The 17262-nt window shown below is 44.3% G+C and overlaps 1 protein-coding gene across 13 annotated transcripts in view; it reads right to left on the reverse strand.

Annotated features, from left to right (window-relative positions):
* Positions 1 to 17262, reverse strand: part of NCAM1 (neural cell adhesion molecule 1) — a 345984-nt gene that overhangs the window by 17646 nt on the left and 311076 nt on the right. For all 13 annotated transcript variants that reach the window (XM_053670452.1, XM_037163188.2, XM_053670453.1 and 10 more), the window contains one exon: positions 3084 to 3208. In XM_053670452.1, coding sequence (XP_053526427.1) covers positions 3084 to 3208 — 125 coding nt within the window. The remainder of the gene's footprint in view (positions 1 to 3083; positions 3209 to 17262) is intronic.

The raw sequence follows: 17262 nt of genomic DNA on the forward strand, positions 1-17262 counted from the left end.
CAACAGGAACAACTTAAGGGAGTCAATAACTATTGGTGCAAAGTAATAAAAATAAAAACCAATGATAGAAGATGGTGTTTATTCTTTACCAGCCAGAAAAAGCCCTAAGGATGATGCAGGTCAGCGGGTCAACCTTACATGTTTGCAAATACAAACAGTGGCAGACCCCAGTGTGACATGGGGCCAACCCTTCCATCACCTTCAGGGCGTGCAAAGACTCAAGCACCAGCCTTGCCCATTCCCCAAGCTACACTCTGGGATGCCGAGCCCATTGGCATTAGTACATCCTAGAAAAGTAATAAAGCAAATGTGTTGCTTGTGTGAATTCAGAATGTTGCTCATACTCAGACGTGTGACCTATCTACCAGACACAGAAACTCTACACTGATTCCAGTTTTATTAAAAATAAAAACTACTTTTTATTGAGCACCTATTATGCACCGGTCACTATACTAAAGGCTTTCCACACATGTTCTCATTACATCTGACAACAAGCCTGCAAGGGTTTTGTCAGGCTCCTACTAAACCTGGTGACAGGAATTGGGAGGCAGTCTTGTTTAGGGCCAAGTGCATGTGGCCTCCAAAGCAGCAATTTATCCTTTTCATAGCAGGGAGCTCAACAAACATCTGTTGAACTGAATTAGATTTTTCTATTCCACGAAATGTAATTTAGTATCTACAGCTGCAGCTGGAGGTGTCTCAGGTGTAAATTTTGCTGTCAGGCCCAACACTGGGGCACTGAGAGTGCCCACGAGGAAGGGATGTTCAGCTTAGCAGAGAACTGCACGGGGCAAAATTTGCAGCTGGAGTTATAGGTGCCCCTTTTTCTCACCAAAGACTCTTTCCAGTCACATCCCACACATTCACCAATGAGTGTGTTCTGAGCAGTTCATCAAGCCATCTGTAGGCGACCACCTCCTAACACAAGAGTATGGAAGGAAGTTGGCAGAATTCCTGAGAAGTCTTCAGATGGTTTCACAATTGCCCACTCAGCCCACCTTCACAGTCTTTGGAGAGGTGTAGGCTGGGCGCACAAAAAGCTTTGATCAATGTTTTTGGTAAATGACGGGCTTCTCCTCGGAAGAGCAGAGCATGCCATCAGCGTCAGCTGGAAGGTGGTGCAGTCCATGGCTGGGGCTGGCGGAAGAGTTATCTTAGAGCAAAGCCATCTTCCCAGGCATAACAATTTGTATCAGCCAAAGACCTGGCCATGACCGTCGTGGGGAGATGTTGGAGGGGAATGCTAGCTTCTTTAGTATGTAACCAGGAAGTGGACTATGCTGTAAGTTAGCTTGTGAATATGCCACCATGTGGTTCCTTTTTCATTTAAAACCAAGAAATTTAGCTTTTTCCAATTTCTCTGAAAAGCTTTTTCCTTGGCAAACATCATTACAAAAGAGACAACCAGAATATAAAGCAAGTATTTAATAAAGCAATCATTATGTTATATAATACATATTAATATATCATAATAATAATAATATTTGGCAAATATTGAGTTTTTGAAGTGGACGAGAGAGGAAGTTCAAGGTTGTTGAAATCTAACATACCTCAGTGTTTACCTCACTCATCTTTCTAACTCGGACCTGCTCGGCGTGGCCACACTGACTCTTCTGGAAACTGACATCTGAGGTGGTCTCTCACGGGAGGTGTTTGCAGCCCTAGCTAGCATCTTCGCAGTAATTACTATATTTACTGTGTAGAGAGGTATCCAAGGGTCAGGCACATTTCAGGTTATTGGCCTGTATTATGATAACTAATCTTTATAACAACCTGATAAGCTATTCTGTTCCCATTTTACAAAAGGAGAAATGGAGGTTTTGGAAGATTGGATGATGTATTTGGGTCACATGCTGGTAAGTGGTGAAGTTGGAACTGGATCCCATGTCTGTCCCAGCCACACCCAGGTGACAATAGGCAGGGCATCCTACCCTACCACACCGTCCACCTCCAGTCCTGGCTTCTACTCCACAGTGAGGAAGCCTCTCAGGCACTGCTGCCTCTGGGCTGGGCCTAAGGAAGGTCAGCTGTGGCTCTTCCTCCCATGTCAGCTCTCTTCTGGCTCTGCAATTAAGTGGGAAAGGGCCGAGCAGATTGACAGGTCTGTCCACCAGCTGAGAAGCGTGTCCTATAGGGATCCACGCTGTGCTGACTCTCTGTGAGCCTAACAAGGTCAGGGCTCACATTTCACTTCAACAGGGGCTGATCAAATGGCAGAGGGGGAGTACGTCGACCTCCTGGAAAATGCCTTTCTTGGGGGCTGTTTGAAGAAAGACAACTGCTCTGTCATTCATTATTTCCTACTGGTAAGAAACCCTAGCCATAGACTATTCCCAGTGCTCAGGCACTGCCTCTAAATCTCTCAGCAATTGCTTGTGGTTGGCAATGGTCAAGTGTCATTCTAAAACCAAAAAGGGAGAGATGGATTCTCAACTGGGGTTGGGGATAAAAGGTATAATGGTAGCAACCTTAGATGGGTGGTGAGCCAACCAGGAATAAAAAAGCTTAGGGCCAAGTTCATTGTTAGCAAGATTAGAACAGCTCAGGTGGGGGGTAAAGAGCAGGTGAGGGAACAAGCCCAGTCTCTTCAATCAGACAGACCTGGATTCCCTCGCCTGGCTGGCCCAGCTGTGTGAGATCAGGCACTTACTGGCTGCCATAAGGCCCTTCCTTCCTTCCTTTGTAAAGCGGCAACGACCTACTTCATAGGGGTCTTGTGGAGAGAAAATGCTTGTAATCATAATACCTTGCCTGTAAGGTAGTGATTATTAGATATCAGTGTGTTATTTGCAAAAAGTACTGGGTAATAGCAAAATAACTTCCTACAAGAGTTCAAAAAGCAGGAAAATCAGTCATGGTATGAGTTTGTCAGCAGAGGTTTTAAAATGGTCCCAGTGTGGACGTTAGTCCACAAAAGCTGCACATTAGTGTGGAGATTTAAAACCCGGACCAAGGCCCAAGGCACAGAGTGGCAGCATCCCCCACCCCTGCCCCCGGCCTGGGCTTTGTGTGTTGTTGCCACAACAAGGTAGGCATCGGGGGGTACAGGGGCGGGGGCGACCACAGGGGAATGCGGCACTCACCGTTCGGTACCTGACCAGGTAGTGCCTGATGGGGGAGCCACCGTCGTCCTGCTTGATCAGGTTCACCTTGATGGAGTTGCCATCCTCTCCCATCTGCCCTTCAAGCTTAGGAGCGCTGGGTTCCCCTGAAACAGCCAGTTCATTCAAATGACATTTTCCTCCGCAAAGGGAGAATCCAGTCCACCAGAGTGGGATGGAGTGATGGGGTGGGGCTGGAGTCTTTTGCTACCTCAGGAATTCAAATGGTTAAAAAGTAGTAAGTGCAAAACTCTGGATCCTGGTTACATGCCTCAGACCGAGCCCAAACGTAACACATTTTGGGATACACCCTCCCTGGAAGCACAGTCCTTTCACCATTTCTAAAAATAGGCTGTTGTTTCTCCTCTCTCTCACTGGTACTTGCATTTTCTTCAAGCTGCTCTGCTCTTACCACTGAAGATTTAACTTTTATAAAGTTGATATTTTGAGAAATAGCCTGAAATATGGGAAAATGGAAGCAGTTAAGGAGAAAACTTACATGCACACAATAATCTTTCAAAGCATCCCAGTTTCTCCCCTGGATATCTAAGTGGTAAAACTTAGGTTTATTAAAAAATAATTTTAGTTTCCAGCTGTAATTAAATAAAGCACAATTTGCCACAGGCAAGCTCCTTGTAAGTATCCTGCACTTAGGGCTCAACGGACTAAGAGAAAATCCCTGACACCTTGTATTAAGGTAACAATCATTAAAGTCTTTTTCTTCGTGAGGAGAGGGAGAGAAAAAGTGTCTTCAGCATTTCCCAGCAGAAAAAAAAAGTTGCCGTTTCCCTTTACTGGTGGTGTGCACTCAGCTTGTGGCAGTCTGAGTCCAAGATTGAGAGGGAAGATGAGCTTGTATGTGTCAGACTACGGGGGCTGGGATGGCTCTTCAGAGTAAGATGCTGATTTATTTCTAGAGAAGCTATTTCATTAGTATATGCAGGAAGCAGTGGGGTAAGAAAACATCTGATACAAAAAGTTAAAATGAAGATTTAATGCACTTGAGAGCCCGGGACTTCCTGTGGGAGCCATCTCTGAATTGATTTTATGGCCTCAGATAGAACATTCGGGAGAGCCTATTAACCATCACCAGCTAGGTGCACTGTCCTGGCTCGTGCTCTGGAACACGGAATCACAGACTTGTGACAAGAGCCAGAAAAGGCTTGCCATTAGGTTTTGGATAAAAGTGTACCATTGGATAAGAGTGTACCTCTTATTAGAAGGTGGCTGGCAGGGCCAGTCCAGCCTACTCTGCTCATCAGCTGCTCTGGGAACCTCAACATGGCCCTGTGTCCTGCTCTTCCTTTAAGACAGAGAAAAACCAGAGAGAAAACCAATGAAGAGCCCTGACACTCAGCCTGGGTTGGCAGCGAGCGCATCACCCGGGAGCCTGTTAGAAATGCAGACTCTTACCTTAACAAGATCCCATGGTAATCACTGTGCACATTTGGGCTTGAGAAGTAGCAGTACTGAGCACAAATAAACACTACAACAGTGAAGATGCATAACCTCAATGTTGTTATTTGTTTTCGTCAACCAGTAATTAAGGCAAAAGACAAGGTGGGCGTTGGGGGTGCCAACAAGAATAAAAAGACAAAAGGGCTTCTGGCAAAGACTTGTCCCGTTTTTATGCCACTAATGTAGCCACTGTTCCCACTGGAAGATATTTAGAAATTTGGTTTACATAGTGCCAAGGCATGTGCACTTTTCAAACTCTTTTGGACCATTCTAAATCTCAGACAATAACTCAGTTAGGTCCTATATCACCATAAATGTCCAGTGCTAAGGAGAAACTCTAAATGGAGTTTCAGAGTGGGCCAGGTCTGTGTAACTCACCAATGCTGAACAAATGGAGGTAGGAGAAGCAGTAGAACTTTACGGATTCTGCTCTCTGACTGAGTTAGGGTGACCAACTCACCCTGGGTAGCTGGGACGTTCTAGGTGTGAGTACACCACGTCCTAAGCCCAGGCAGACCAGGGCGGTTGGGGACAGGAGCCTGAATGGGGATGGACACTCACCATCACAATTTCTGTATTCAGATCCCAGCACTGACCCTGTGATGAATGATCCATTTGCTTTAAGAAGAAGGGAAGGAGGGATGGAGGGGTCCTTGTGACACACCCACCAGCCAAGGACTAGCCCTTCCCCAGCCCTTCCTTCCTTGGAAGAGCAACAGGGATTAATCAAATGGTGCTGCTGTGCTGGCACCATCCTCATTCCTCCCTCTCAGATTTGAGCAGTGTGGGTTCCCGGCTGAGTGCATACTGCCTCGCGTGGGAAACCCTGCTTCAGAGGAGCATGTATTTGGAAGAGGAGCTTTCTCTGATATTTGTGAGGATTGCTTTGCCCTGATGCTAAGGAAGCCACAGTGGGTCCTGGGGCATCTGTTGCCTTGGACAGGTCTCTGCCCCAAGACAGACTATCAGGATCACCGGGGCTATTTTTATAACACTGTAAAAGAACACAAAATATATAACATTCATGCCCCTTTCGGGAAAAGAACTCCAAAACCAACAATTTTATGTTTCTACGGCACAGAGTTGTCCTTTTATTTTTAAAAGAATTGTTTTAAGAATCTTAGTTATCACAAAAAGCCTTATCTTTGAAGGGACCTCAAGTCTCTTCAAAGACATGAATAAAAATCTTGCCAAGGGATTCCTGTAGGAACCAACAGCCCTGATGAAGGTACTCTGTTATCTTTGAATTTGAAAAAATATACAAATATTTGACAAAAATATACAAATATACAAAAGTAGTTTCTCTGTGACTCCAGAGAAACCAGTAGAAACAATACCACAGTTAGAACATAGTTGTAACATTTACCAAAGTTAGAATACTCTAACGTGCTATCATTTTATTTGAGTGATAACCAGGTTACTCTGATATGTATTACTTTCTCATAGAATTTAAAGTATTTTATATCATATATTATTCAGGCATGTCACTTAGGGTGATTTAAATATGAATTATTCAACAAATGCATATTGAGTACCTACTAGGTACCAGGTAGGCTATTGGGTTTTAGAGTTTCAAAGGTGAATGAGACAAGGTTTTGTTTGCCAAATGAAAAAACTGAGTTAAAATCAATTTTTAAAACTGGGCAGGGGCCCCTGTGTAGAAAGAAACGTAACACTTCCCATGACAATATTTCTAAAGGAGGCACATAGTCAAATAAATCATAGGGATTCTGACCAACTTTGTAACTTATGTAAGCACATAAAGATGTGGAAAGAGTAGTATTTGTTTAATCAGTGGTCTTATGCATCTTCAAATGTTTATTGGCAGCCATTTTTTAAAGATTAATAAGGAGTAAAGAAACTTTCCTGGGCTCTTTGCAGTAGGAAGTCTCCACTCACGCCCAAGGAGGACAGGGATGGGAGGGCTGGGGACTGCAGCCCCAGGAGGCTCGGTGCTGCCCAGGGCGTGCCAGCAGAGGGGGCTATTCAGAGGGCCCCCATGTGCACTCTGTTCTGAGATGGCTGCTCTGATTGAAATCATTATGGGTAATTTCAGGAAAACCAATATTGTAATTATTTAGAAATGCTGGTTTGCAATTCAGCAGCAATAGGCAGGTTGCTCCAGGAAAACCCCTGGGGTTAATTATACCCTCTGAGTTCAGCTTCAGCCATCAGTCATATTTTTCCCCAAATATTTTATGTAAAGGCTACAACAGCAGTACCTTAAAAATAAACACTGCCAATAACAAGTATAAAATATTAAGCAGTTCTGGTATTTTCTAGAAGAATGTGAATCATGTTTGCAAGAAAGAAAGAACGTACCATAGAGACCACATATAGTCAGAAATATTACAGGCAGGTCCTCTGAATTCCCCTTAGAAACTGTACTTGAAATGTCTATTTCTGGCCATGCATATTGTCAGTTCTTCTTTGTAATTATTGTGTTACTATGCCCTAAAATCAGAGTCTGCTTCATGTCCTTCCCATCATCAGCAGAAGCTCTCAGGTCAGAAAACTACTCCTGGGTATCTGAATTCCACAACAGAAACTGGAGCAATCCCAGGGCATCTGTGAATTTTGGAAGGGAAACAGTAACTACTTCTTACTGAAACAATCTCAAGTACCAGGAGTTATATCTTCTGAGAGAAACACTAAGGTGCCACCAGGCATGGAGACAAAGCATGGGCCAACTTGGATCTGCCTTCATCCACTTTGCTCTCTCTCCTGGTTTGGGGCATCTGGGAATAAACCAGTGACGGATGTAGGGGCTGCATTAGAATCTTTTTCTCTTTTTATCGAATAGGACTGTCTGGCATTAAAATTACTGTTCCTTTTGTTTATTCTAACTCCTATTCCCTCATGTTTATCATTTCTTAGAAGCAATTTGAAACTTGTGTATGCCTTTTTATTGTTTTAAAAGGTGCAAAATGTATAATTTAGCTGTTCAAATATGAAGTGTATTTGATTTTCCCAACTCAGGAACATTTACAATTACATTAAGAGGTTAGAGGTTTGACTTGTCCTCAGGGTATCAGCAAATTATGTATGGGATTAGGATTTAGAGTTATTAGACACTAACCTTCCAGACCCAGCCCTTTGCCCTCGATGCCAAACAAGGGAACCTAGTGCGATCTATGCTCCGTACGCTCCTGGACCCTCCAACTCTCCTGATGCCCCTTTTCCCACCCACATTGCTATTCTAGGGGGGCTTTCTGACAGTCCCAAAGAGCAGCTGACAGTGCCCACATGGGAATCAATTGTCTTAAGCATTGCTCCCCCAGGTCAAGTCTTTAGGAGTCAAGTACACTCACTCAACCATAACTCTTCTGAGCACTTTTCTCTTCATTGTTAAGGGTCTTCTTGTGCTAGTGTGACCCGGCCCTCTGCTGCCCGGGGTGTCTGGCTCCAGGGAAGGCTGGGGTGCAGAATGAGTGGTTGTGGGCAGGGCCAGTGCCCAGCTTTTGCAGAGGAAGGATGCTTAGCTCTGTGGCCAAGATCATGGCGGCAGAGTCCACCAATCCCTTCCAGCCCTAGTTTTCTCAGGAATTATGGATGTGAGTGTGTGCTGGGGGAATGGTGGGGAGCAGAATGGCGGCACCAAACACAAATTAACCAATAACAAATGAACTCTGACGGACCAGACCACAAAAATACCAGTTCCCTTCTCGTGATTTTCATAAAAACACCAACAGATTAATGGATCAATTATCGTTGTTTCATCATCAGAGAAAGAAAATCTGACCATGAGGATGGCCTGTGATTATGGGGCTGATCCAGGCTGAGGAAGTTCTGACAGAAGTAACTGCTATCACCAACGATGTACTCGGCTCCGCCTCCCAGGCCACAAGGGGTGGGGCTGCATGCACTTGTCTCTTATGGACATTGGATGACTTATTAAGGATGAGCCTCCCGGGGGGTGCCTCATGCCAATAAACCCTGGGAACATGGCACTTTCCACAGCCTGGACCCTGCTGAGAGGATTTGGGCTGATACCTGTCACTGCCTCGCTGTTCAGGCGCCTCATGCTAACACTCGACCCTGGTAACTACCCGTGCAGGCAATCATTAACAATAAAGGCAAGGAGGGCAGACCCCTGGTGCAAAGTCTGTGTCGACCTGCCAGAGACCAGGACATCCAGACACACGGCTGTAAAAAATAAAAGAGGGAGTGGTAGAGGTGGTTAGTGATGTTTTCAATCTAAGAAGGAAGAGTGGGTGTTAAGAGTTTAGTTCATCAGAATCAGCATGTCCTAGTACAAGTCAGTGTCAGTAGCTAAATTAAAAAAAAAAAAAGATCATTATGAAAGGGTGGGGAGGGGTCCATGCTCCAACATGCAGCACACGGACAGAGGGGTGCAGGGCTCCTCATCACACACATGCTGGGGTGGGGAGGGAGTCCCATTTACAGATTCCTCAGCCACATGGAGTCAGTGGAGGAAGTAGGTGCTACAGTTACACATGCTGTAGTAGAAATAAACTTTTGCATATCAGGGGCATTGTAGCCCACCACAGCAAACCCACACCTGGGCTCTCTGGACAGGTGCCGAAGTTTCCTTGTCATGCACCCTACATGCAAAGCTCTGGAGGTTCAGGGGCCAAGTGACTCCGGGGCATGGTGCCACACCGGTTTTCTTCTCCCTTCTTCTAACTCAGTACTGCTGGGCTTAGTGAGCACTGTGGTTGCGAACCTGGGGCACAGGTCATCCAGCACATGTAACGTGCACCCCATGCAGTTTTCTGGGGGGGGGTGGTGAACAGGGAACATTGGATTTCATCAGTTGTTGGGTGTACACCCCACTGCCAGGAGAAAGACTACCCACTCACTTAAACCTTCCTCATTTAGGTTCCACTCACCGTAAACCCTTACTAATGCCCAGAGAAGGGAGGAAACACTGGCCTTTATCTCAGCTTTATTTCTCTCCCCTGTAAATTTTATTTGCTCTGATTTCCCATTCCCTTCAGTTTTATTATTAAAAACCATTTCCTGCTGCTTGCCGCTCATCTGAATAACAGTCTTCTGCCTGTCCCTTTGCAACTGGCAAGAGAGGGCCTGTCACAGCCCGGGAGGTGGTTTGGTGGGGTGGGGGGAGGGGTAATCATGGGAAAGCTGCAGGTTCTCAGTGAACTTTTAGTACTGGCAACATTTTTTACTGACAGCTAAGACCTCTGCTAATGTGGGTTTCTAGGGCAACTATAGGAAACATCTTCAAACATATCTTCCCTTTCTTAAAAAGCCTGGTAGAGATGTCTCCTCAGAGCTATAAATTAGTTTCTACCTTGTTAACACTGTGCTTTGTTTCACTCTGAATTATAGCATTGCACAGAAATGGCCAAACTTGTTTTTAAAAAAGAAACTAATGGGTTTCAACCCAACATCTGCTTACACTTAAGATTTCAGGGGAAGGTCCAGGCTTTGCCCCAGCACATCAGCCTCTGAGCAGTCACCACAATATCTGGGGTGGGATCTGGGTTAAGAAAAGCCTGGGCTCCCGACATTCACTGCCCTAAGACTCACAGATTAGGATACTTTTAAAAGTAGGTCAAATATATGATAAGCTCTTTTCCTGCTTTGGGTACATTCTTACTTAATTTCATACAATGTAAATATCAAACATTTCCTTTTTGGAAATAAGGACAGTTCTGATCAAGACCTCTTTCTAGGAGTCCGGGTGTAAATGAGACTAAATTGGGACACAGTGGCCATACCTAGAGTGCTGAAGTCCTCAGAGGTGGTCAGTGAGGAGGGTGAACAGGAGGAACACACACAGGCTCACACACGTGGGGAGCACGCAGCGGAAGGACAGACCAGGAACAAAGGACATGCGCGACAAGCAGTCGGTGGTTTTGTTCCTGTGGATGTCGCCCAATCAGTTTTCAGAGATGTGAGGTCAAATGGGGGACCCCTTGCATGCAGGGGCACACTGGGCGGTTATTGGTGTTAGTTTCGCTGTTGTGATCAGTGCCGCCTGTGTGTGTCTCAGGTTGTGATTTGAAGTGAAAATTTTCAGTTAGAAGAGAACAGAACAGATGTGACTCCCAGGGCAGGTTGTGAATAGGTGTTTGCTTTTACTGGGGAAAGCTGTGAGTAGAGGCTTCCTGTTCTATTTATGGTAAGAATAAAATATTTTCACAAGGTTGGAACAGTCAAAATATTAACTAATTATTGTGTGACTGCTATGCACTTAATTAGGCTTTAATTTTATATCCTTTGCTGCAAGGGTCAATCACATGCTTCTTGGTGACAGGGAGACCTCCTGTCATGGTAATTACCAGGCAACATTTGGTTTTCTCCCCTGCCCCGGAGAGGGTCACTCTTGAAAAGTGACACTTCAGAAATCACAGCCAAACTGGTCTAATTCAAAATTTGTAAGTCCCTCGTTTCAGAAAACCCTCAGTCAGCACGAATTTAATGAAGTGCTCTCATTGGTTTCGAGCAAATACAGCCTGTGCAACTGAAACATTTCTCACTGTCATGTTTTGATGCTGTGAACGGATATATTTTCACGTTTTCATGGAAATACAACACACTTTAGAGCGATGGTGGTTTTTAGAACTGCTGGATACAGTTAAACAACAATGCTATAAAGCTAATTTACAAAACTCTTTTCTGGGAAATAATTTTCATGAACTATCTGGTAAAAATTCAAGTTTGCAAATTGTGCTGTGGCTCAGTGGTTGTGCTGTAGGTAGCAATTTGCATGGCCACATTTCTTAAAGCAAAATATTAAACCAAAGGCTGTCATGGTATCAAAGTGTCATGTTAAGGCCGCAAAGAATGATGAATTCTGCACATGACTTGAGAACAAGAGGAACTCTTGCAAATGGCTTGGCTTAGGAAATCCAAGACAGGAAGAAATGAGTGGGCCCTAGGTTCCAGGCTGTGGTCCCAGATTTATTTCACTTATCAGAACAAAGAGTTTTACCTTCTGTTCACCAGCGTGGACGACATCATCAGCACCATGCAAGCCACATGACAAAGTCACATGATACGCACGCACATGATTGGTTGAAAGGAAAGTGGAGAAGGTCACATGGAAAATACAAAAAAATTAAAAACTGATGTAAACAATGGGCAGGGAGAAAAATCAACAACAAAATCACAGACTAAATAAAAGGAGAAATCAAATTAAATTAGCAGCATATATAGAAAACATTGGGAGGACAGTAAAACCGCCCAGAAATAGGAGGATAATAAATTGTAAAGAGCATTTGGTTAACACCAAGAAGCATTAGATACAGCTAAAACACTGCATATTAATAACATATCAGGGAGCACGGAAACTTGTTTTAAAATAGGGAGGTGTTTTTGTCAGGACCCAGAAGTCAAAGTCCATCCAGGAGACTGTTGAAGGAAAAGAAAAAAGCAAGTTATTATTCAGGTTCCAGAAGTGTCTCAGCATCCTTGGGAAATAATGGCAATGAAACAACGTGGGTCATGAGCGGAAAGTCCCATGATCCCTAAGGCGAAGACTGTGTGCTCTGTAAGAATAGGATATGACATCACATGAAGAAAAGTCATTTTGTGTTTCCTTTGGTGCAACAAGGAGGGGGGGCATGGGCTGGATATTTGGTGAGTACAAGCCAGAGAAGGTGGCCCTGAGGATCTTTCCTCACTTCCCCACTCACCTACCGATGTTACCCCAGAGGTAGGGGGAAATGCTGGGTTGAGACACTTAAAGGAAGAGGTTGTTGCAGAAAGGAACTAGGTTTCCTTCTGGTGGCTCAGACGAAGGCTCTGTCAGTGGTAAACAAGAGAAACTAGACCTCTGACCACAGGGACTATGGGTTTGATTAAATAAATGCTTGGGTATTTGTGGGTACAGTTATGTCTTCAGAATTGTGGCTGCATTAATAAGACATGTTTTGATGTTTAGAATAAAAAATAGTTTTCTTGTGGGGATTTATCAACAGTCCTTTTTGTCCTATGTTGTGTTTACATTCCAATTTGTTACTTAAATATGACATGAATGACCTCGCTTTGTCCAAGGCATTTTGGGTTTCCCACCTCAACTTTCATAGGCCAAGGGAAGATGTGGCTACTGCCAATTGAAGCTAAGAGAGAAGAAGGGCCAAGAAGGAAGGTGGAGATACCACTCTGTCCAGAGAACAGCACTGTTTAAAAGTAATCCCAGAGAAGTGCTTTGACCAAGCCACAGATTCCCTTGTCACTGTGAAGTGATGTCAGGTGTGCTTCTTATTGTCTGATGTTGCACAGGTTCTGGCACATGCGAACCATCAGTGCCCTGCAGGAATTTATACAGCTGACAAGTCTATCTGTAGGCTTTATTTAGAATACCTTCATTCATTCATAATTATAAATAGATCAACACACACATACACTTGTGAAAATAGGAGACATTTATTTTCAGCCGTACCGACTGACTGCTGATTGATGTTTTTGTGTATGCTTCTAGTTGCTGTGCTGTTAGTCACTGTAGTTCACCTGTGTTACATTTTGCCTCACCAGTGAGGAGTACGTTTGTGCTAAAAACAGGCTGCTGTCCAATTGTGACTGTATTTCCTTTATCTCACCATCCACCGGGACCTATAATTTGGGTCAGTAGTCAAGTGGTTCAAAATAAGAGACTCAGACTTTCTTCTCTGTGGATGTCACTACTCAGCACTTTATCTGTGGGCAGAAATGCCTGATGTTTACAAATTAAATCTATGTCGGGGACAAACACCTTATTCTTCCTTAAGGAAAATTTTGGATCCAAGGTTGTATTTTACTTCCAGAGAAGGCCACTATGGCGAGACACCTTAGATGCGACATGAGCTGTGCAAATGCATAGGGCAGCGTTCTGTTGCTGCGCCAGGCACATGCACTGCACCTGGGCTAGGAAGGACAGGGACTTCGTTGTTAGGAGGAGAAATGGTGCTGTTAGTTGCATTCCTTTTCCAAATGCAAAAACCCATCATCTGAATTAAAACCATGTGAGCACCGTTCCTTGTCACTCGCTCTGCTCTGCTGGCAAAATAAAACCTCAAAAGCATCAGGAATTAAAATTCATTGCAGCACACACGGAAAAACACCAAGAAAGCAGACCCTTAGCTGTGTGTTGCAGTAGAAAAGAGAACCATTTCATGCAACACACAGAACCAGGACACTCTTTTCTTTTCTTTAGACTTTGTATTGGAAACTCTGGCCCAGAGAGCAGGGGCTGTACTGTGCATACCTGCTGTCTGCCTGCGCACTCCGACCCCTCGGCTCAGTGGGATGCATGCCATTTTTTCAGTGTACTCAGAAATATTATAAAATCTAAAACTCTCACACAGCAAAGGACACACACACACACACACAGCTCCAGCTGTTTTATCAGGGGATTTGAAGACTAACCCACAAGCTCACTTCATTAGAGCGTTCTAAAGACTAGCTTGGAATATGTTATGGTTGTGATGAAGTGTAATGTTTTCCATGACGGAAAAGATGATATAGTCTGGCCTGAATTCCAGAACTTTCATCTGGGTTCTCAGCATACAAACTTTAGCAAGCCTGGTTATGCTTTCAGGCCGTGATTTTCCTCACAGTGAGGAGGCCTGCGAGAGGATGGAAGTGCTTCCTTCCCACTTGTGATCTGTGTATACAGTTCCTCGACTGTGCAAGACAAAGAAGGGCAGGCTTTCAGGATGCAACCATTCCTTCCTTCTTTGCTTCAGCCTCTGCCTTTCCCCAAATAGCCATTTCCTCCTATTCCTTCCATTGTTGTATGTCTTTTAGCTACTTCTATATGACTGTCTGTGTGTGGGTGTGCGTGCAGGCATTTCAGGGGTGAGGGGCAACAAAAGCTGGGAAGAGATGCTGTTCTTTGGTCTCATCCGCATTTCCCTAATCTTTTTCTAAATTTTAACTTGAGGGTAAATTTGGAAAAGTATGCTCATGCACAGAGTATTCTTTAAATAGTCACCCAGTTCTTTGGGTGATGCTGGGTGTGCTCTCTTGGCCACGCACACAACATGCTTAGAAAACCACACGAGGTGAGGAGCCACCATGCAGTCACAACTTGCTTTAATACAAGGAAAACCACGGGCGGTGCTGTGACCCACAGTTGGATCTGCAACAAGCAGCAATCTCGCCAGAGGCAGCTCAGCTCTGTACTCACTAGATGGTTCTGTGGTTGTGAGGGCAGGAAGAGGCCAGGTTGCTATGGAAACATGAAGAACAGAAAGGGCACAGAAAGGTGAAGGAGGGAATGGAGATAAATTCTTAAATGTGTGTGTGTGTATATATATATATATATATATATATATGGCATTATGTTTAAGAAAAGACAGAGATGGTGAAGGAAATATTCTCTCACTGCCTTCTTCCCTGATTTATCAATTTGAATATAAAAATTTTAAAGAGGTTATCAGAGATTTTGCAGACCAATCACTGTCACATTTAGAAATAACATAACCCTCATCTACTCTTACTGTGAATTCCATCTACTACATGCTGGGCACTGTGTTTTGTGTTTTTCATACCTGATCTTTAATTTTCACAAATACCTGTAAGGTAGGTAGACTCTATCCTTCATTTGAGGTTGAGTGACTCATTCAAGATCATGGAGCTGTATGCAGTGGTGGCAGAGCTGGGATTTGAACCCAGAGTTGTTTCTGGCTCCCAAGTCTAAACTCCTATTGCTATAGTTGAGACAGCTTGGAAAGCACCACATGGGGTGGTGGGCCCGTTTCTGAGTCAAACTGATGCAAGAGGAGGAGGCTTCTGAGCTTGCGTCTGGAGTCACCTCTTGTGGCTGTGCCCAAAGTGCAGGGACTTGGAATGTACTGAGGAGAGCACAGCCAGCCAGGCGGCGTGGCCTTGCCTGCACCCTGTCTGCTACTTTGCATACAAGTTGGCATGAGACCCTGGGACTCGCACAGCTGCTGTCTCACTTTGTGCTTTTCCCCCAGAAAGACAGGTTCAGAACTCCATGGCTGGCCTGGAGCTCGCTCTACTCCAGAGGACACAGGGGAACAAAAGGACAGAGCAGCCAAATGAAGTAAGATTGTGAATGGGTGAGGTTCAGTCAGGATGGCAAAGACTGGGAGTGACCAGGCAGCATCACTGTCAGTATTAAGCTCCCAGGTGGGCAAACACAGCTTGAAGAAGGCTATGATGTATGCGGGGGTTTTGTGAGAGGGCAGACAGGGAGAGGGCAAATGCTTATTCTATTTTACAGAGGAGAAAAAGAAGGCTCGCTTGTGAAGGGTTAAATAATTTGCCCAGGTGCCTACTGCCAGGCACATCTACAAGCAGACACTGTTTATTTCCCCACAAATATTTATAAGAAATGTATGCATTTATGAAAAAAGAAAAAGCTATAGGCTTCGCTTTCTAATTTCAATGTTTGAATCCAACTGTGCCAATTAAAATGAGAGTGAAAACACAACACCCAAAGCATTTCTTATAGTCCTGCAGAATAGAGATTTTTCTGGGCAAATTCCTTTGGCTTCTCCAAATATCAGCTTTGGTCTGGCTCACTAAGAACCCCAGCCTGGGTCTGGGCAGCAACAGCCTCAGGGAGCCTGTCTGCAAAAATTTCTGTCCAGAACCATCCTTTTTACTTGCCTTCCCTGTGGGGAAGTGCTGCCTCCAATGAGTCTGAGATGCCCTCTGCCTATTTCTCTTCTTATTTGCTTCTCTACAACCTGGCGCTGCTTTCTGCCAGCAGAATTGAATTATCACCTAGTGAAGGAGATAACATTAGGCAGACCCACCGTGGCTGGTGGAAAGCAACCTGCAGAGAGATGGATGAAGAAAATGATACTCACTATCTGGATGAGACAATGGAACAAGGGTGGAAGAGCTAGCAGGAGCTGCTGAGGAAAGAAAAATGAAGGTGAGAAAAAAAGAGATAAAAGATCATCAAGGTATACAGATACTGCATGAAAAATCAGAAGAGCCAACCCTGGGATGTCAGTACAAGAAGTTGAAGTGAGTTAAAATGGGTAAGAACACCGTGCATGAGAACAGGTGGCTGGAGGAGCAGCAGAGAAGACCAGGGCTGTCTGACTTCAAGCCATAAATCTGCGTGCCTGACAAGCCTGAGGTTCAGGTAAGGGATTGGGCCAGGAACAGCTGCAGAGGCCTTTGACCTGCTCAGAAACAAATAGCCAATTCAGCAGGAACAGCTGTCTCCAGAGGATCAGAGGCACAGGAGGAAAGGGAACCTACATCTCAGCTTAAGGTGAACAAGGCTTTGGTTTTTCCTATTAGATATTTCTATATGTGTTTGTATATTGGCATGTATTTACATTAATGGTACATATTTGTAGCAAAACGCATATGTCTCACTCCCTAATTTCAATATCTGAATAAAATGAAAAGGACGCCCTACTTATTAATGTTTACTATGGGTGAAGTTCATGACTGTTTGGCATCTGGATGAGAGAAAATCACTGCTGCCCCCCTCCAAAAGCCTACAGAACATGATTCCGTGGATGCTGCTTTATGTATGAAGAGCAATGCAAATAAATTGTGTTATTCTCACTAAACAAGTTAAGTCTAACCAATTTTACGCTTGGAAAATGGGTAAAACTGGTGCATACAGGACATTCTGGACAGCCCTTGAGCTTTCCATTGGCAAATATCCCCATCCACAATCACAAACAAATTCCCTTTGAGAGCTGGATGAAAATTTGGAAAAACATCACTGTATCTTCATCATTGCCTCAACACTCATGCTTTGGTCTTCTTTTTACTTTCCAGGTGAGGCACCTCA

The sequence above is a fragment of the Artibeus jamaicensis genome, unplaced genomic scaffold (genome assembly GCF_021234435.1).
Source record: "Artibeus jamaicensis isolate MK-2021 breed Jamaican fruit bat unplaced genomic scaffold, CSHL_Jam_final contig_585, whole genome shotgun sequence".
NCBI lineage: Eukaryota > Metazoa > Chordata > Mammalia > Chiroptera > Phyllostomidae > Artibeus > Artibeus jamaicensis.